The sequence below is a fragment of the Lates calcarifer genome, linkage group LG12 (genome assembly GCF_001640805.2).
Source record: "Lates calcarifer isolate ASB-BC8 linkage group LG12, TLL_Latcal_v3, whole genome shotgun sequence".
In the NCBI taxonomy this organism is placed as follows: domain Eukaryota; kingdom Metazoa; phylum Chordata; class Actinopteri; family Centropomidae; genus Lates; species Lates calcarifer.
Genome location: NC_066844.1, coordinates 17,735,534 through 17,756,422, shown reverse-complemented (window position 1 = coordinate 17,756,422; position 20,889 = coordinate 17,735,534). Strand labels below are relative to the sequence as shown.

The 20,889-nt window shown below is 39.4% G+C and overlaps 2 protein-coding genes across 2 annotated transcripts; one reads left to right on the top strand and one right to left on the bottom strand.

Annotated features, from left to right (window-relative positions):
• Window positions 1-910: 910 nt before the first annotated feature.
• On the bottom strand, window positions 911-3,766 carry LOC108884014 (uncharacterized). Its single transcript, XM_051074758.1, has 4 exons — window positions 3,612-3,766; window positions 3,060-3,361; window positions 2,675-2,807; window positions 911-2,518 (listed from the first exon to the last, which is right to left on the bottom strand). The coding sequence occupies exons 2-4, from the start codon at window positions 3,355-3,357 to the stop codon at window positions 2,134-2,136; spliced, it is 816 nt and encodes a 271-aa protein (XP_050930715.1). The 5' UTR covers window positions 3,358-3,361; window positions 3,612-3,766; the 3' UTR covers window positions 911-2,133.
• A 13-nt stretch (window positions 3,767-3,779) lies between these two features.
• stx18 (syntaxin 18) lies at window positions 3,780-20,796 on the top strand. The gene is made up of 11 exons (XM_018677621.2): window positions 3,780-3,994; window positions 14,677-14,744; window positions 16,299-16,414; window positions 16,689-16,766; window positions 16,939-17,005; window positions 17,128-17,225; window positions 18,645-18,739; window positions 19,151-19,209; window positions 19,730-19,799; window positions 19,889-19,969; window positions 20,081-20,796. Exons 1-11 carry the CDS (start codon window positions 3,842-3,844, stop codon window positions 20,174-20,176), a joined length of 981 nt encoding a protein of 326 aa, XP_018533137.1. The 5' UTR covers window positions 3,780-3,841; the 3' UTR covers window positions 20,177-20,796.
• The last annotated feature ends 93 nt before the right edge of the window (window positions 20,797-20,889 follow it).

Sequence of the window (20,889 nt, the reverse complement as noted above, 5' to 3'; positions counted from 1 at the left end):
GAAAAGTACTGTGTATAACAGTTTTCGGAGTTTAAAGAAGTGAATAGTTGTGATAGCTAACAAAAGTAGTTAGCTAAAAGTACAATTGTCTAAATAATACAAAAGTCGTAATAACTAAAAGTAATGAATAAATGGCCTCATGTCAGTTATATGAAAAAAATAATATTCCAACTTTTATATAATCAAGTGTTGAACATCAATTTCTAATCATTTTGTAAGAATATAATTGGTACAGATGACAGAACCCCTCAGCCCTTATTTTCAGTATATAATGGAAAACACAATGTTTACATGCACACTAGTATACAAGTTATCAGATTTTTTGCACAACTAACTAATTAAACTAACTAACAAACTGTGTTGTGCATGTAAACACCTTATCCTGGTTATAGAAACACGAATATGGTCCTCTCCTTCAAACACGTTGTGAATAATTAGGTCTCTCATGTTGTATGTAAACGCTAAATCCCGTATATAATCAAAACCATGATAAAAACTGAGATACTAAGCATACTCTGTATGAAACATAGGGAGATATAAATCTTTTGTTGCAGTAGCAACCCATTATCTAGTTTACCCATTCTAGCCCAGAACAATACAGACTTGCAGAAAGATCAATTAGTGTGTTTTATCCTGTGGTAAGATAAAAGTTGGGAAACTTTAATGCTCGGTTAGACTGCTAACTTCAACACATTAAGTATCATGAGGGCAATCATGCTTTAGTTTGTGCCCATAACCTTGGCCCTTGAAAAGCTGCTCTCTTTCCACAGTCAAAGCAAGAGTGAATGAAAAAAAAAAAAAAAATGACGAGGAGTTAATGCTGAGACGGCAGAAAAGGAGAGACAGTCACAGTGCTCAGCTGTAACACAGTCTGGCACAACACTAACAAAGGAAATGAGCAAACCACACAGCAAATAACAGACTTTTATTCAACACTCTGGGCCCCACTACTTACATCTGGGTGCCAACCCCAGTCACTTACAAATAAACGGATTTATGAGAAATATTACACACAAATTACTACATTTGTCTAGACAGGACATTATTTTAGATTTACTTACATTGGCATGATCAAGTTCAATTTTCATAAATATGTTTATTGGTATATGTCAAACATTTACAGTTTCCAAATTTGCACTTAAGAGTAAATGGCATAAATCGGCAAATAAACAAAATTTCTCAGTGTAAAACTATACATGTGAATTAGACTCTCCTGACAGAAAAGCACAAATTATACTTCCTAAAAAATATAAATCAATTTCAGGAATTTCAGGATTTAGCGTTTGAAATTCCAGAGTTACTGCATATGGCACGATGCATTACATGTTAATGTGTGACAGCTTAGAGGATGTCTAACTCACATATCAATACTTATGACTTGAGCTATCATCAAAAGCTTGTCATTGTTTCTAGTCTACTATTATAGCATTGTGATGCTACATACATGATGAATCTTTTGGCTTTCACTGTCATACAGAACAAAATGTATGGTTAGGAAGACAGTGTATCTCATGACACATCTTATATTTACATTTACTTATAAACAGACAACAAAAACAATTTGACAATGCATTGGCTATAGCTCATTATTATAGCAATTACAGTCCCACAGAGTTTCGAAAGACACTGGTAATGACTACAAATAGGGTTTTTTTTGCTATTACAGAACAACAATATTTGTGGTTTGTATAAAATGACAGATACAGATATTATCTGCCAGGAAGAATGTTACAATGTAGTATTTTCGTGTTTAGTGTGGATTTGTGTGGATGCCTAGTGCAGAGAAAATTACTGGCCCATAGTCACGAACACAGAAAATACTTTCTGTTAAAGCGAACACTGACAAGTTAAGCTAAACAAAAAAACATTCCCTCATTTAAACATCCACACAATATTTCAAGCTTGGTGCTCTGGAGATAGACGTGGGTGACAATACTGTCTTGCCCATTACAGGAGTGACAGAGTCTCTGAATGCGAGGTTTTGAAAAAGGCATTAATGTGGAAAAAAATACAACATATAACTTGGCCCATACAGTTCATGATCAGCCTTTTATTTCACCTGTTTCTATTGGTCACATTTCACAGGTAGGTAAGTCATATACAGGTGCAATACAGGAGTTTTCTACCACTACTTTAGTCCTTTTGAAGTGGCTTTTCCATTTGTTTTTTCATCAGCTTGATTTTTAGTGTGTAATATTCCTCTTGCAGCTTGAGGACGGCCTCTTGTCTTCTCAGCACAGACATTTCCAAATCCATCCGCTCTTGCAAAGTTGTGCAGTGCGCTGAGTTTGGAGAAGTGGAGCAGGGAGTATCAGAGTGTTCTCCAGAGGCAGTAAAGATGGCAGCACGGGGAGTACTGAACTGTACTGCCAGTGATTTAGGAACATTAGCAAAAGTCATTTTTTGTTCTCCTGGGGAGGTGGATGGATCGGGATATGTGGAGAGTTCATGCGCAGTCACTGGACGTTTGTTTGTGAGTCTTTCATCAGTTGTGTGGTCATTTCCATCTTTATCACAGCTGAAATGGGAGCAGAGTTTGCCTTAACACATAAAGGGCCAGTTCATCCAAATTTCACTAAAAAAACAGCCATGTTTATAACACAGTGACAAATTACTGGTGACTTTGGTACAGTTTATGCATGTGAGAGAAGCCAGCAAGTAAAAAATGTACTACCTGTTTTGTTGAGTTTCCACCAACTCTGAAACTGAAGAGTCTTCGTGATCTTGTTGCAGCATGTCTGAGAGGTTCATTACAGAAATCACTATTTGGGTCACAGTACTGAACCCTTCAAGGGACAGACCTTCATCTGTGAATGAAAAATAATGTCCTGCATGAATTCATGCAATAAATTCAACATACAAACAATGATGATATGGATTGGATCATTTCTTCTTGTAATTTATTTATTTATTTATTTTTAAAGTAAATATATCTTTTTGCAGCCATTCCGACACATCCACCCTCAAGGTCTTGGCTTATTTCACCAGTCTTAGATTGCAGATTTAATGATACTAATTATATGACTTTTTATAGGTAATAAAGTGCAGATTTTCCTCACCTGTGCCCGCTTGCCTTTTCTGTCGTTTGATCTCCTCCCTTGACTTTGCCAGCAGATTTTCCCACTTTTTATTGCAGTCAGAAACTGTACGCTGAATCTGTGGAAAGGCAGCATTGATGGCTTGGGCTATCTCCTCCCAGGCTTGTCTTTTATCTTGTATTGATACTCCAGTGCTGCACTTTCCTCTGATTATATCTTTCCTCTCCTGCATTAACTGGGCAAGAAGGAGACACTCCTGGTCTGTCCAGTTAGGTCTTCGCTTCCTGCTGGACATCCCCTCTAGAAGTTGTAGAGGCATTTTCCTGAAAGAGAGAGAGAAAGAGACACACACACAAAGGCAGATTGATTATCTGATTGATTGAATATAGGCACAGTTTGTCCTGGTTACATCCTTGCAGCACACACATACAGTTGAGAAATTTCAGCATGACTAAATGTAGCTGTACAGTTCAACATGATCATCTGACTGAAAGGTAAAGCCTTTCACTTAAGTCTTTTTAAACTTAAGTTATTATATTTAAGAGATTTTTGAAATTGTATGATTTTCGCTACCTGGAACTGAATCAAGGCGAAGGGTAAATTGGTAGCAGTTCAGAGTCTTGCGTGATGTAAATATTATGAGGCACAAAAGGCACCGTAATGAATAAATCCCAATAAAACCTTAAGGTAAAACGTAAGGCTTTCTTCTCCGTCTCAGGGAAAACTCCGCCGCGTCGCGGGACAATGACGTCCTCTCTTGGTGACGTGTCAGATTGTTTACAGAGAGCTGCAGCTGCACGGACATGGCTGTGGATATTACTTTACTCTTCAAAGCCAGTGTCAAGACAGTAAAAACCAGAAACAAGGCGATAGGAATAGGCTTTGACTCAACCAAAGATGAAATTTTCAAGCGGAGCAGACCGAAGAGCGGCTTCTCTCCGAAGGCGAAGGAAGTGGTGAGTGTTCCCCCATGCTAGCTTTAGCTAACAGGGCTAGCACCGACTCAAACTGACTTTAAGTTTAATGACAGCTAAATGCTGGACCGCGTTGACCAAAGAGTTGCTCATGCTGTGTTGCAGAAACAGCAGCATGCCTAGGAAAGGTATATAGAAAAGCAGGCGGTATGTTTGGTGTTGCAAAACTGAAACTCATAGCTTGAGTTGAGTACAGTGTGTACCAGCTGTTCATAGTTAACAAGGCCTCCCTCAGCAGTGTATAAATGTATATAATTATACAACTTTATTAAACGCAACATGAATCAAATGAGAGTTAGGAGTGGGTATAGGTTGAAAATTCTCCATATGTTATTTTATATGGGGATACAGTACAATACTTCGCCAACAATTAGGTAGAGAAAATAACCAGACAACAGTGTTTGTTTTCGAGCAAATCAAATGCCGGACATATGATGGCATTTCACCAGATTGATGTTAAAATAGTATAAGACCCAGTATTGCTTTCCAACAATGTCTATTACACATAGACATTTTAAAGGGATAGCAGCCATATAAACAGTATGTCAGAATCTCTTGATAGTTGTTTACTCTGATTTTTCTGCTTATGCTGATGATAGCAGATTCCCTTGGGATCCTGTTACACAATGGTATTATTTAACAAGAAAACTGGGGAGGACAAATTAACCACAGCTATTAAAAATGCCAGAGTACTGTCATGTTTGAAGTGACAGAGTTGATTCACTGAGAATGTTTTATGTGGGCTGTCAAAAAGAAATAAATTTTAATCCAACCTGTGAAGGCCAGTGATATATGATTTCTATGATCATATTCATATTTTTTTACACAGGAGAAATACTAACCTTTTAGTTTTTAACAATGTTTACATTTCTTACAAACCAGACATCATAAATCACATTAATCGTTGAGTCAGAGGTTTATTTTTTTCCTGTGAATGTGTTGTGTCATTTACGCTCTCAAAAAGTAAATGATATGCTCTGTGTTCCAAATAAAGTAGCTTTCCACAGAGCCATTACCTGCATAGCTGTTAGACTTGAAAGTTATGTCTACTTTTAGCACACTCTGCCTGTCTCTCCAACTCATCTTGTATGATGCCAACTGTTCTGTATTCACACTATGAATTACAGTTAGCAAAAGGGCTACTGCTTCAGATTTAAAATCTTACAGTTGGCATTTGGTCTTAGCAATCAATCCAGTGTCTATGCATTTAGCACATATTTAAATTATACATTCTCAGCACACATCATGCTGTTGACTGATAAGATTGTTGACAGACCAATGATTCATGTGTCACAGATCATGTACAGTTCTGCCTCTCTGATTAGCCCCCTCTCTGGATCTGCTAACAAAGCATGGAGACACTGATGTTGCCGTATTGTGAAAACTAAACAATAGGTTTCTGAATGTGTAGCTGGAGGAAGTAAGTTAGTAAGTTTCAATTTATCTCAGATCAAGCAACATAGTCTTTCTTGATTATCGTATCTGCTTTAGTCTGCAGTGTCCTCTCCTGCTGACCATTATCCTTAAGTGGACAGTACTTACTGTATTTAATTTTCCAGAAACAACAGTGAACATGGACAAAAAGATGGCAGAGAACATTACAATAATTTTGGAAATAATTTTCTAAATGTCATCTACACAGAGAAATAAAGATCACTGAAATAAATAGCATCCATTAAAATGCCACTATTGTCGACATGAACCCAGGTCAGACTTCAGGAATTTTCAAATCCTGCCCAGTGTGGGCAATTCAGAATAAATGACTGCTCTGCTTGAGATCTGGGCAGACAAAAGCGAAGTTGTTTGGAAAAAAGAAAAAAGCACGTTGGGCCAACTGGCAAAACTTGGCATTTTTGTGCCAACTGTCAGGTCAGAGAGCCACTCCTCCTCCAACGCTGACAGGCCTGGACTCTGAGCTTGGAAGTGACCCGGGAAATTGCCCAGTGTGATGTAGACTTTTAGGCTGGAGTAAGCCAGATGACTTTGAAAAATAGTAAAGAACATTCTCCTCATTTTCATTATGTTGAAAAGACATGGGAAGTTTTTGTAAAATATCCTGAACTAATTTCAAAATGGATTCAGTCTTAGACAGATGTTCAACTTTGGGTTGTAATTACATTAATTGTCAGTGAGGACATTTTGATTTCAGCACCTTTTTAGAAGACTTAATTAAGCCTACTAATGTTAATATAATTGTAGGAAATTTCACATAAGCTTAAATATAATGGTTAAAAGTTGTTTTGAAGCTCTTGACAGTGACCTTAAAAATTTGGCAGGAAAGGCAACACTGGCATGTAATTATTTCAGGAAACTTCGCAAAACATCTCAAATTTTATTCTTTCACTGAAGTGCAGAGACATCATCAATGGTTGGCAGTAGGAGATGGATCATTGGCAACTGAAAGGTTTCGCTCCATGTCATGAGTGTTGCTTATACAGCCAGAAGTCCTTGGCCTAACATGAATATCATGAACACAAACCTCTTCAAAGGCACCTAGAAGAACCACTTTACGTTTCCCTCAGGGAGTCAGGATTTTAAGTCGTACCTGATGTCTCCAGCCATCAATCGGAGGCAAACACAAGCCCAGTCTCAGCAGCTCTGCACAACCAGGTTTTTGTTATGTTCTGTTACATTGATATTAGAAATGGTGGTTTAATAAAAGCACTGGTGCTGATTCAAAAGAAACCCAAACCCATCCTGTGGTGCCTGCCCTCTGCTCTCCTCCCCCCCTACCGCCGTCTCCCTCGTGCTGCAGATATCATCTCAAACCATCTCGGTGAAGCAGCTTTTGTAGAAATTGAAATTGCGAGTTTGGAATGTCCTGACTGCTTACAGTTATGTCGCGGTTTTCACCCACATCTCCCCCAGCTCAACTATCCATTCTTCTCTCTGTACAGCCTGACACAGGCAGCATTTTTTTGAGTGAGTCCCCTTTTTACATGTATGATTCCATAAACATGCTGCAATAACATTTTCTTTCGGCTCTCGAGCAATTTCTTGGGGAAAGCCGATCTTCCCAAGAGCCAGTGATTAAAGGTGGAAGATCAAAACAGAGAAAATATTAAATTAGGTCCCCAGTAACAATGTTGACGGCCGGCACCTAATGCACAACAGATGTGGGTGCCCTTCTAGACATGCATAACTCTCCAAGTTCCCACTGAAGCTTCACAAAAATAGAAAGAAAACATCAAAGTTGACAAATACACAGTGGTCCTGTGAGGCTTTTTTCCACTCAAAAAAGCAGTGCCATGAGAAAGGAAATGTAGCTTCTTTCAAGGCAATGCAAAAAAAAGCTTGATTGACTAATAAGAGGGCCAGTGTTTGCAGGGTGGGGTTTGGTCAGGGGAATCTTTTACCTCATAGGGGTCGGTTTGGGGCACTATGATCTCCATTTCACCGCTCACCTCGTCTCTCTCCGTAGCATGCTGCCCTTCTCAAGTTTAAATTGAGGGGGTCACTCTAAAATTGTTAAATTGTGTGTAGAAAATAGTGCTTGGCTCCCTGCTGTGCGTGTGTGTGTCCTTTAGTATTGGTATTCCAAAATTGGCTCCTTCTCACAGTGTTTTCTTAGAAGCCATGAAAAGTGTGGCCATCAGCCAGCACTTGAAAGTATTTTGTGCTGTTGGAGAAGGGGGGCTCTTCCCTCTGACAACTTTTACATTGAAATAGTAAGCTCATGTATTCTCAAAACAGTAGTTTGGATTTCCAGAATCTGGTTTACTTGATATTTTTGTCAGTGATGATCAAGTTTCCAAACCCAAACCCTTTTTAAACATTTGTAATTTCATCAAAGTTTAGTGTTAGTATATCAGCCCAAATAATGTCAAATTCTGAACATGAAAGTAAAATCTTTTCTCGGTGAAATATGCAGGGATACGTTAAATCAGTGACTGGCAAATTTTAAAGATGGAGACCAAACATTGAAATGGTTTGTAGGATGATTGTTATGACTCTATTGGAATCTGAATTGAAGAAACAGGGGTATATTGGCTGATCTTTTGCATTTAACAGGTCACGTTGGCCAGATGTTACACAGCAATGACATTTTGAAGTTGTAGAGGTGGGAATCTCTAGGCACCTCACAATTCGATTTGAATACAATTCAGAGGGCTATATCAATACATTTTGATGCATCTTTTTTTCAGGATTTCTTTTTTCTCACTTTGTGACTACTTGGTTCATTCAAAGCAAAGTACCTGTAATAATCCATAACAACGTTAATAACACTTTCTTCAGTGATTCCATGACTTCAATTTTGGTCTTGTTGTAGAGTGGCAGGATCGCTGTGTCAGTAAACTATCTTCAAGATGGGGCGATGTATCTTGGCTCCAAGTGTGCAACATCGCACAAAAGCCCGGTAGAGACAGAAACGGCCCATAACAACTTCACTGGGTTTGGGATTTGTGCCAGGAGAGTTATTACAAATCTAACTTAGCCTTAATTAGTTAAATCTACCTTTCTCTTGCCTTTTCTCTTCTTACTCTCTCTCCCTCTCGCCTCAACCGGGTAGCACCACTATCTCCACTTCACAACACTGCAACAGTGACAATAATTATCCTGTGGCGGGCTGTGGCTACAAAATGTGTACAGCAGAAACACTGTAGACATAAAGTTGGCGTCTTGTTCATAGCTCACTTATGAAATTCTACCACACCACGGAGTGTTTCTCCTGCTGGAGTGCTGCCACTGTCAGTCCGTTTTAACTCGCCATAACACCGGCAGTTTCTGCTTCAGCTGTGTGCATTCCTGCGATGGGCATGCATCTCTCAGCAGACAGAACTCACCTGGCACCAGAGCTTAGAGTATCAAAGTGGACAACAGAAACGCGTCACTCTGCCTTGCCTGGCTCTGTGCTCCAAGACAAATGCTGTTTCTCCACTGCGCAAAAATAAGTCAGTATTAATTAAATACCAAAAAAAATGTTTTTTTATTTTTTAGGCAAAGCTACAAGGAGCCACTGCACAAGGGCTAAAGAGCCACATGTGGCTCCAGAGCCACGGTTGCTGACCCCCACGCTAGTGTTCCATTATCAATTAAACAAATTTTTTAGAGAATAGAAAGTCAGTCATTCATGCAGTAAATGATGAGCTAAATCTTAAGCCTTATCATATTGTAAACTGTATGGAAGCATGTAATCTGTAATTTATGTATATTATTTTCAAAAACAGGACTGAATAGGCAAAAGTGGACTCTCTCCAATATACAACCACTCCAAGTTTCCTCCTTAATGTCTCTGCTCATCAAGTCACAAACTATATTGGCATACAGTATAGTTGTGTGTTCTCACACACAGCTGTCTAAACCAGGTCTATACTGAGTCGGCACTTTAGCCATGGGGAAGTGATTTGCAGGGATCACCCTGAGACGAGACATGCTGCTAAATGGTCTCTTTACCAGTTGGGCCAATCTCTGCACTGTTTTCCCATAAAAGCCACGCAAATTGAATTTCGAGCCATCTGCTGTCAGGCCTAAGCACAATCTTGATTTTGTTTCGCTGCGTGCAACAAAGTGTTTTTTGCATGATTCATGAAAATGAAAATAAAAGAGGAAAAAGTGGTGAAACACAGATTTACAGATGTATGTCAAACTCTAAATCATGAGATGGACACCAGATACTCTGCAGACTAAATTGTTTAAGCGGAACAAAAGTAATGTTGAGCTCAATAGACGAAGGCTCAATTTAAACATTAAAACATGTTGCAGGACTAAAGCAGCAGCTGTGGACACTTTTTTAAAGAATGCTATATGGCTCTGTTGTTAGACAAATCTTAGTTATTGTGATTTACAATCGCTGAAATACTACCAATACAGATGACAGCAGGCTGCATACTTGACCCTGACACTCCCAAACACAGAGAGTCTGAACCGTGAAACTACAACAGATGTGGACTCATCTGCTTAAACAGATGACAGCTCTAAAACACACTAGTGTGCCTTTTATTATAGATTAATATGTAAGTGGAAGAAAGCATGGGGTATTAATTATATATTGTCATTTCACATAAATAGTGAATATGTCAAGTGAAACTGTTGTTTAAATTAAAACTAAGGAATAGCAGAAAACATTTGGCTCGGCTTTTCACTTGTGGTGATCAAAGCATTGTTTAAGGTAAAGGTCAACAGGAAAGGAGTTGGGTTGCTGCCTTAGAGGTGCAAACTGTCAAAGCCTTAATTGTCTGTTTTTAATGAGGTTTGAGTATAGCAATATTGTTGGAATCGGTCATCCACTCAGCTGAAAAGTCTGTTGTTTCAAGACATACACACTTTGCATATAGTTGCTTTTTCCATTCCCCAGATTCTTCTAATTCTTAAAATCATGCTGTTTTAGATGTTTTAGATGCTGACGGGACACATCTTTTACACACACTGCGCTTCTGGTTTTGGTCTTTACATAAACTTCTTTCTCTTGATCTTCACTTTATGGCACCCAAAATTTAAAAATTAGAATCAAGAGAGAAAGTATCTTTCTATTCAAAAAAAAGTTGTTATAAGTTGTTTTAATAGGTATATTTGATATACAGTTGGAGAGATACAGAGTAAATCCCACAGATTGTTGCTGCCATAATGATCCCAGTATTTTTTATCTTGACAATGCTGAAAATGGGTAAGACAATGCTGAAACTGCAGGCACACACAGGTCAAATTACCAGAAACAGATCAAAAACCAGGTGTCTGATGATGCATTGGCAAAGTTTTGAGAAATGCTGACTCGGGTTGAATCCAAGGCATGTGATTTTGCACTTTAAAAGAGGAAGTGAGGCTTGATATGTGTAGGGCTGTCAGGGCAAGTCAGTCATTGTATTGTGGCAATCCAGCCAACATGCAGGCACCTCTGACTTGATACTATCTAGATGTAAACGCTGAGTAAGAGGAATGCAGGCAACCTTACCTAATGTTAATAGACTCTTAAAACATGACTGTAAAACATGTTCTTATTATTCAGAGATACATAGCAGGTTACTGTTGCAGTATTACATAATCATGTTCCTTAAAGAATCACAGTACATACATGTATTGAGCAATAACTGCAGATTCTGTTCCTTCTGTTTGACCGAGGCTGCCCATTACTTTAATTTAATGTATACAGTATACATGGGCACCTTTGACACAAGTTTTTGTTTTTTCTGAATAACTGCCACATCTAATCTGACCCTGACCTTTCACTGGATGTCACCTGTTGCCCTTCACACAGGCAACATTGCCCTTGCATTCGTTCATTTATGTCGTCCACTGTAGTGTCCAGGTTTTTTCGTTAGTTAAATGTGACAGCCGCAGCCAATACATCTGTTTCACATGAAATTGATTGTTGAAATGTGATGTGATTGCACTGTAGTTTCCATTGAAATTTGTCCAATACTGACTACAAGACCCATTTCGCTGGTGATGTCACCAACACAGTCCACCTCACTGAGCTTCAGCAGCTGAGCATTTAGTGACTGTAACTGGCAGAGATGGTCTTGCTCATTGAATACTTTCCATTCGTTATAAATATGAGATTTAGAGATGTGACACAGTCTTTCAACACAAAACAGTGCTGTCTCAACTTTATAATCTTAATAATAATCATGCAGTTAGTGTCACAAATATGCACTCTAATATTCAGACTGCCCATAATAACAATAAAAGGTTATCTTGGTTTTGCAAGTTGACATTTTATATCCATGCGTGATTGGCACATTACATTAGCACATATCAAGGTCAAAGATTCTGTCGATAAATAATTTTAAAAGCTTTGTTTGATGGTTCTTCTAGTTGTTTATGGAGCTGACTGAAGCGTTTTAACTGCAAATAGACATAAGAAGACAAAACTGAGCCCATTAGAGAGTCAGACATAAACATGATAATAAAATCAACATGCGGTACAGTCTTCTCCACAGAAACATCCTTTCTGTATCAGGCCCACATACCTAAACACAACATAGCATGGCGTCAGTATGGATAGCCCTCGGTCAGGACACACAGGGACTTAAACCAAAGCAGGGCAGTCATCATCAAATTCTGTCAGTTACCTGGATTTAAGAAAACAAAGAGTCATCCAAGCTCTTAAGAAATCTGCTAGCTAAGCCTTTTCTCTTTTCTTCCTCATAATAATCCCCCCTGATGGTTTGTTTGGGCTCAGTCGGGGCTGGAGGGAAGCAGGGGGAAGGAGAAAGTGAGGAGGTAAAGTGGGGGTCTTTGATGATGACGAGATTAGATGCAGCCCGGCAGACTGTCTCCTCCTGCCTTTGCTACGAGCCCTGCCTCACACACACACACCTACGGCGGCTGCACAAAAACACACGCACACACTCACGTATACCTACACATATACGATGAGCGGCATGCACAAGGCCACCCCCTTCCTCATTGTTGAGGAATTACTTGCTCTTTAGGGTCTTAAGTTACAAGAGCAATTGATCCCTCTGACCCCCTGCAAACCCTTGAGGTTGTGCTGGGAATCTGAGCTCCAATGTATACACACAGGAGACAGCTCAACCCCCAGAGCAGCACTCTTGACACTCCCCGGCACCCCCACAGCACACACACACACACACACCACACACACACACACACACACACACACACACACACACTCCTACTGGTTTGTTCTCTAAATGTTCCAGTGCTGTGGATTTAGCCCTGCCTGCTGGTCAAAAATGTGTAATACCATGAGCACATTTCTTCAAGCAGATTTTTGAACATAAATAAAATGCTGAGGCCAAGTGCTAATTGCAAGCAGAAAATATAGTTTATAGTAAAAGATAAATTAGTCATGCTGCGTAAGAGGTTCTATTTTCCACTTTGTTGCAGGCCAAGGATAGTCCAAATATGGAAGATTAGTAAAACTCAAAAATGTGCTTCTTCAGCAGTCTTCCTGGTTTATAAATTACAGTTTTACCACTAGACTTGAGTTTATTGATTTGGGAGTTGAAAGCTTAATAAGATTACATTGCTCACAAGTTCCAGTAGACCAAGTTGATGTCTTGTATTGTCCAACACAAAGATATTCATTTTGTTATCATAGAAAACTAAGAATAGAAATATTTTTACAGCTTAAATAGACTAGTGAATTTTTGCTGTTTTGCTGGAAAAATTACTTGAAAAAATTGTCAAATTTTATTTTATTTTTTTTAATTTTTATAATTTTTATTCAGTCTCACTTATATCAAACTTGTGTGTTTAAAATATATGGTTAGTCTAGGAGGTGAGAACTAACACAAATCCAACATTAGACTTGACTTGCTCCAGTGAAAATAACTACTACAATTTAGTATGCGCAAATTGAGATGTGCTAGCAATAATTTTTACTCCGATTGGAATAATACAATACCTTTGTCATGTATCACTACTCTAAGATACAGATTTGAGTGACTGTATTCATGCTGCAGGATAACCCCTTCTTTCCAAACTAAGATCACCAAGTACTTTTCAAAAAGGAGTTGATTCATTGGAGGTTTTATGGCTGTAGGTTTGGAAAATCCAAAAAGAGTTGGTAGTTTAGGACTCACAGGAGCTCGCTTCAAACTTTTCTCATTCACTGAGACACTACAGAATGTACGATGTTTTGAAAGACTTTGAGCCATAAGAAAGCTTCTCTTCTCCCCCTGCAACCCCTTTTAAGCTCAACTGCTCTGAACAACAATTAACTCTTGACCTCTAATAATTGTATTATTACAAAGGGTCGGCTTGCCTGAGTTAGCATGTGCCCCACAGCAGTGTCTTACGTCACAGAGCTACCCTCTAAACCAGAGAGGGAGAGCTTGGCTTCTAACAAATTGCCCAGCTCTGTTTATCTTGACACCTTCTTTCTGCGTCGAAAAATGTGTCATTTTTTTAAACGTCAGCTCAAATAAAACACCGCTTCAGGTCACCGTGACGCTAGGAATGAATGTTTAGAGACGTTATTAGACGGCTGGTGCCAGGTTACCCCTTACAGCCAAGGCAATTTGATAATTGAGGTTGTTAGAGTGAAAAGGCTGAAGGCCGAAGACAGCGCCATTATGCTATCAAAATAATCTCCCACGCTCTGGGTCGCTGTCACAGTCAAACTCATTGTGTCATTTTTCAATCCTGGGCTTGTCTCAGTCCTGTCTTCTTCTGGATCTCACAGAGCCTGCTGTGTGCATATTCACACCCACTTGTATCCTGCCAGCAGAGCTCTGTGGACAGGGAAGCAATTTGGCCTTTTTTAATATTTGACCGAATTACAGGAGCAAATATTGGATTGAACCAAGTTTCCTCTGGTTTCCCTATGCACACATACACTTGGACATTTTCTCAGTGATAAATAGTAACAGATCATGAATTTAAAGCTTATTAGAGATGCTTCTGTCAGTGCTCTGTATGCATCACCTCATGGTTTTATTTATGAGAACTGTTTGAGAAGGAAATTGCAGGTTTGATTTTTGTATGTCCCAGACTTGATGAATTGTCAAAAGTAAATATTGAGAGTTCACAGAGATAGACGGACATTGGTCGCCTGTCACATCCAATAAATACTGCATTTTTACATTTACTCTGGCTCTGTCTAAATGTAGTTTGAGGAAAACGGTTTCCTGGTACACGTCTAAAAAACTCTTTCTTAAGCTGTGTTGACATGGTGGAGCAACTGAGGCATTGGATTTAAAGAGACTCATTGAAGGTAACGAAGTGGAGTAATGCTTCTTTTCGCTTTATCTTGGCAGATCACGAACATCACCAAGCTCAAAGACTTTCTGCTACAACACAGGAAAGATTATGTGAGCGCCGGAAGGTAAGCCTCTCCAAACACTTGCGGTAATCCACCACAATCAACAACAGCAGTGGGAAAACCCACCAAGGCTGCAGCAAGGGACAAACACTTTGATTCTGACCAAGATTCAGAAGGGGTCAGAAGTCAGGGTTATTTGATGGGACTTTCAATATGTCTTTAGTGTGTATGTGTGTGTGTGTTGCAGGGGCTTGCTGCTGGCACAAGGTCAGCAGCGAGTAGGGTGGTCTGTAGCGGCAGACTCCAGTCTAATTGTCTGGAATAATTGAGCTGCAACCAAGTGGAGAACAAATCACGCCCTGGGACTAATCCAGGCCTTCCTCCCTTCAAGGCCCCCTCTGTGTCTTGTAGGTGTGGGTGTGTGTGGAGTAGCCCTTGTTTTGTTAGCTTTGTTGATAAAGTCTCAACAGAACACATTAACTAAACATTAGAGATGTCAATAGGTGGGTTGCAGTAATATTTAGTGGTAGGAAAATCCATCAAGTTGCCATCACTGGTATGTGCGCAAGTCTCGTCTGCATTCAGCCTCGTCATTGGCTGTTATTGTCTTCCAATCTTCTCATCATCACCCCTTTTTTCTCTGCATCATTAGACTTTGCCTGACAGAATAATTATGGACTGTGGATTATAACTAGATTAGTGTAGCTGGTCACTATTCAGGCCAAGTATGGTTAATGAATGGATAAAGTAAAAGCCTCTATGACAGTACCCTAAAATAGAGATGGGATACAAAACAGTACAATTTGTTATAACATACAATGACTGTAGCATGGATAAACAAACCAAAATTACATCTCTAGGTCATGTCCAGCCAAATATTTTATCACTGCACCTTTATTCATTTGTATGTGTTTTACTTGGGTGACACAGCTTGTGATTATATTTATAAAAAATAGTATTATAAAATATTCCCAGGGTCCAAGGTAACGTCTTCAGATAGTTCTGTGCAAACAACAACCCAAAACCCAAAGATATAAAATGTGAAACACAAAAGCGATAGACTTATCATTTTAGTTCAAGTTCAATTTTGTAATAATTTCAGCATTATGCAGTGATACTTTTTGCAAGAATGAGCTTTATTAATCCAGTCATGCTATTTCAAAATTAAATCAAAATCCACTCTTACCCCAGAATAGAATCACAGCTTTCACTACCCCTTTATGTTTTTTAGCCAAGGAGTGTTGTTGTGTCTCAGAAGTCCACCAGAGGGAGACATGAAGTCTCGACTGCACACTATGACCTGACAGCAGGAAGGTTCTGGGTCTGTTGCAGTCGAGCTCTCTCCCGTGCAGAGTTTACATGTTCTGTTGTTGATGTGTTTGGGTTTTCAGTTTCCTCTCATAGTAATAAAACATCTTGAAAACTCATAAGTGTCCCTGCCATCTAACCAGTGCCTGGTGTGATGGGTCTCTGCCCCACATGACCCTGAATAAGAACAGAGGCACAGAAAGTTGTTGGATCAGGGAGGAGGAAGGGATCTGTCAGTGTTTAGGTCACTTGTGCTTTTGTGTCTTGGTTAAACTTAATTTGATTGTTCTCACGTGTTGCGTTCTACAGTCTCATCTCGTCAGATCTCACCCGTATGACTGACAGTGAACGTGATCAGATCGACCAGGATGCTCAGATCTTCATGAGGACGTGCTCCGAAGCCATCAAGCAGCTACGCAATGAAGGTGTGCACTCGTATTACTGTGCACCTAATGAACTCATTCACAAACATTATTTGAAATGCAAAATATGGGTGATACTACTTTTGTTTTGCATTACGCAGCATACATGAAAGATTCAACTCGCATTTTATTTTGTGACCTCAGCTCTCAGCTGTGCTGACTTAAAAAAAGTCAACGGGGAATTGAGGGGAAACTGGATTTGTTGTTACATTTGGGCAGTGTCCCAACATCAGTGAGTTTATCTTTAATAAGTGAAGTGTTATTGTTGTCAATGTAGCAGAGAAGAAGGTGACATCAGCCCAGATAAAGGAACACAGAGGGGCAGTGCTGGACCTCATTGAAATGTATCTGAAAGGTGAGTTTATGCAACTCATTACAATTCTTGTCTTGTACCAAGTCCTCTATGGAGTATTGTGAATGCAGCAATTTGTTTATATTTAGGAGGTTTACTGGTTAAGAAATTGATGAATGTGAGCCCAGCACGATGATTGCATTGGTGTTATTGTGAGCTGTCTCCTGTTTTGAAGGAGTGTGTAAGCTGTATTCTGAGCAGAGAGCAATCAGAGTCAAGAGAATGGTGGACAAGAAGAGACTGTGAGTATTTGTAAAGATCTAATTCTACACATACCTCGTTCACACAGTTCATTATTTATTAAAATCATTATAGGACTGTAGTAACTTGAAAAACTTTTTGCCCTTGATTCACGTGGCTTCAGGTCCAGACTGGCACCAGAACAAGAATACTTCACTCGGGTGGAGAAAACGCAAGAGGTGGAGCCCACGGAGGAGAAAGCTGTCAAAGAAGAAAGTTCTGGTAAGTCAGTGAGTCCCCTGAAACACTGGACTGTATTTATGTGACAGCACAAAGACTGACACAAGTAGCCCTGCTGCTATATGTGGGTACTCTGACCACGATTTGCTCTTTGCTGGTTTGGTATATTTGTGTATGTAGTGATTTCTATGCCCTGGAAAGTGCTTCTCCTTGTGCTCTGTTCAGGTTGAGAAATGGTTAGACATTCTTAAACCAATAGATACATTTGCTGAGAAATACAGTTTTAAAGGGATTATAGCTAAAACACTCTGAGCTGAGGACAGATGTGTGTGTTCCATCCACAACCTCTAATTTAAAGTGTTGTGTCATTACATATTCAATTCAGATTTATTTATATGGCGCTGAATCACAACAGAAGTTATCTCAAGGCACTTTTCATATAGAGCAGGTCTAGACCGTATTCTTTAGATTATTATAATTACAGAGAGAGACCCAACAGTTCCCACCAAGAGCAAGCACTAGGCGACAGTGGCAAGGAAAAACTTCCTTTTAAGAGAGGCAGAAACCAGACTCAGCGTGGACAGCCATCTGCCTCGACCGGTTGGGTTGGGAAATATGATTATCCATTGTAGGTGCTTTGATGAGATCACATCCAATAGCTTGCAGTTCTAGAGGTTTGTGTGATCCAAACCATCAGGAATTTGGCATTTATGGATACACTTGACAATTCACAATACAAAATCTGAAGAAAGTTCTCAGTCCTCTTTATATCACTTAATATCTCAGGACTGTCTTCATCCATATCTTCTGCTAATAACAGTAGCTTACTGAAAGCAACAGCTGGGCTAAACAATTGGCATTTCAAAATTTTGAATTGGGTTTTTAATAGAATTGTGATTTGTTACAGCTTCACTATAATAATAAATGTGTCAAAAAACAACTAGTCTTCTTTGTCATTATCATGGTAACAGCATTTTTCTGGAAACCATGAAAACAACTTCTTCAACCCACCCATCACCTAACAGATACAAATAAAAGGCATCAAAATAAATGTAGCACATTTTAATTGGCTTTCGTTGTAACAAGTTTCATTTAATAACTACACATAATTGGAGTTAGATTTGTTATTGCCAACACTGTTTTTTAAGCTAAAAAAACATGTCTCATTATGCGTGAGAAAATGTGGTAACTGGACTTTTTCTTATTTCCACAAACAGTCAAGAAGCTCATTATTGCTGTGCTGTATTTTGTCACCTCGCCATTGAACCTCTCAGACAACAGTAATATTCCAGACTGGCTGCTCTAAGGTCCAATGTGGTGAAATGTAAAGTGACTACAAGGATACCCCATCTAAACAAATCCATCTAAATAACTACCCAGGGATACACAAGCAAGCAAATGACTGAGGAAATGTTGGGAGCTTTTGTAGATACACAAAGCCTTTTTACTGTCTTCCTGTAGAGAAGAATGTGTCAGAGGTCCTGGACAACACCGTGGAACACCTGTGGGAGGAGGGCCGAATGGAGGACGAGCTCTCTCCTGAGGAGATCCAGATGGTATGGCACCTCAGATGTCATTATTCATTATTCATGCTATACATTATATGTAGATCTGTATGATTCATATATGTTTGATGAATGTATAGCTATTCTTAGATGACATCAGAATGCACAGGGACTCAGTAAAGCACACGCTGGATAAGGTCTTTAGGAGGAATTAAATGCATAGAGGTCCAAATAAAAGACTAATTTGGACTTTGTAGTCATTTGTTATCACAAAAATAGCATACAGTCAGTCAGGTATAATCTCACACAAGCAATCACTTCAGTTAATTTAGCCTCGTTGCTGGATGGACCCCTAAAAGTTCAGTTAACACAGCATATCCACAGATCTTGTTACACTTATCATTTGACATGTACATAAGCATCACTGATGAAGATGTTAAAGTGCTGTGTGTTTCTGTCTAGTTTGAGCAGGAAAACCAGCGGCTGGTGAGTGAGATGAACAGCCTGGTGGATGAAGTGAGGTGAGCCTTCCTCAGCACACTTTCCTTTCCCTTTTTAATAAATCTGTTCTGAACATCAAGACTATTACCAGGGGAAGTCATTAATTTCGTTCTGTTCAGGCATCAGTACTGTGAATCACTGATGTGACCAGGAAAATTGTTTACTGGGGGAAACTTCAGTAATCCAGAGACACCCTTGTGTGACTGTGTTATACAATGTCACTTCCCCTCCCACTAAATTACATGCCCCAAGTGATTGAAATGCCAGGTGAGCAAGACAACAATTATGTGAAATACCAGATGTCGATCCAGACAGGATTAAAATGACCCAAGGACATAGGTGTTTGCAGATGAAATTATTACCATGGTAGCCAGAGAAAATCACTGACATGTTTGTTCCAGATGGAACAAAATTCCTAAGGTCCTGGGGTGAAAATTACCAGACCTGCCCCGGTAATACTAATGCCATCTGGAAGGGCTTAAATATGCCAGGCACACTGTTTTCATGGGATATTTCATGCTTCTCCTACGTGCCCGTCAGGCAAATCGAAGGGAAGGTGGTGGAGATCTCTCGACTTCAGGAGATCTTTGCTGAGAAAGTCCTGCAACAAGTGAGCTGAGTTCATTTTCTTTCATTTATGTAATCACTTAAATGCAGTGTTTAATATAAACTGATTGTCCATCTCACTTTTCATGACAGGAAACGGAGATAGACAGTATTCATCAGCTGGTTGTGGGTGCTACAGAGAACGTGAAAGAGGGCAATGAGGACATACGTGAGGTAATACTCGCTAGATGGAAAAAAAACAGTTATACATAAATAGTTTATATTACATTTTCCTTTGGTTTCTATCAATAAATCTGATCAGTAGAATGTTCCTTTTATCACAAGGCAATCAAAAACAACGCTGGCTTCCGGGTATGGATCCTCTTCTTCCTCGTCATGTGCTCCTTCTCTCTCCTCTTCCTGGACTGGTATGACAGCTAACACAGCTGCCAGCATGGACTCTATACAACAGGAAACTGCCTGGCACTGGCACATTAATAAGTGACGACAGCACTGAGACTGAATGTACATTTTCCCATGCTGGACCCAGTGGACAAGTTGTTCTTCATGAAGATTCTGGATTCAAGTGGAGATGGAAGTTTGTTCCTCCCTGATATTAACAATCTGTCAATCTTTGTTCGGTGCTTTTAGGGCAGCTTCGGTGTTTAAAAGCACTTCTGTGGAGGCGAGCTTTGTAGGGAGCACTGTATCCACTTTAAGTGTGTGTATGCTTGGACAGTCTGTCTTTCTCTACCACTAAAAGGAGTGATAATTGTTTGATTGGCTGCAACTATTCATGTCTAACTGACTGAAAAAACTGTTTTTGGTTTCTGCTGATCTCATTTGGAACCAACTTTAATGCACCAGAGGGTACTGTGTAGATTTACATCTTGTCCTTTCAGTCTCATGTATTTAAACAAATTACAAACTCATGTCCCTAAATGACATATAAGTTATAATTCACTGTCATTGCTCTCCAGACATTTATTTGACATCTATCACAGCACTGTACTGACACACCACTCACATTCTAGTAAAACTAAGCAATATTCTTAATTAAATTCTGTATCTTTCTTTACCTCAGGATATCATTTTATAAGTGTAAATTTCAGATTTATGTCAGGCCTTCAGATAACATCAAGAGCAGTAGAAGG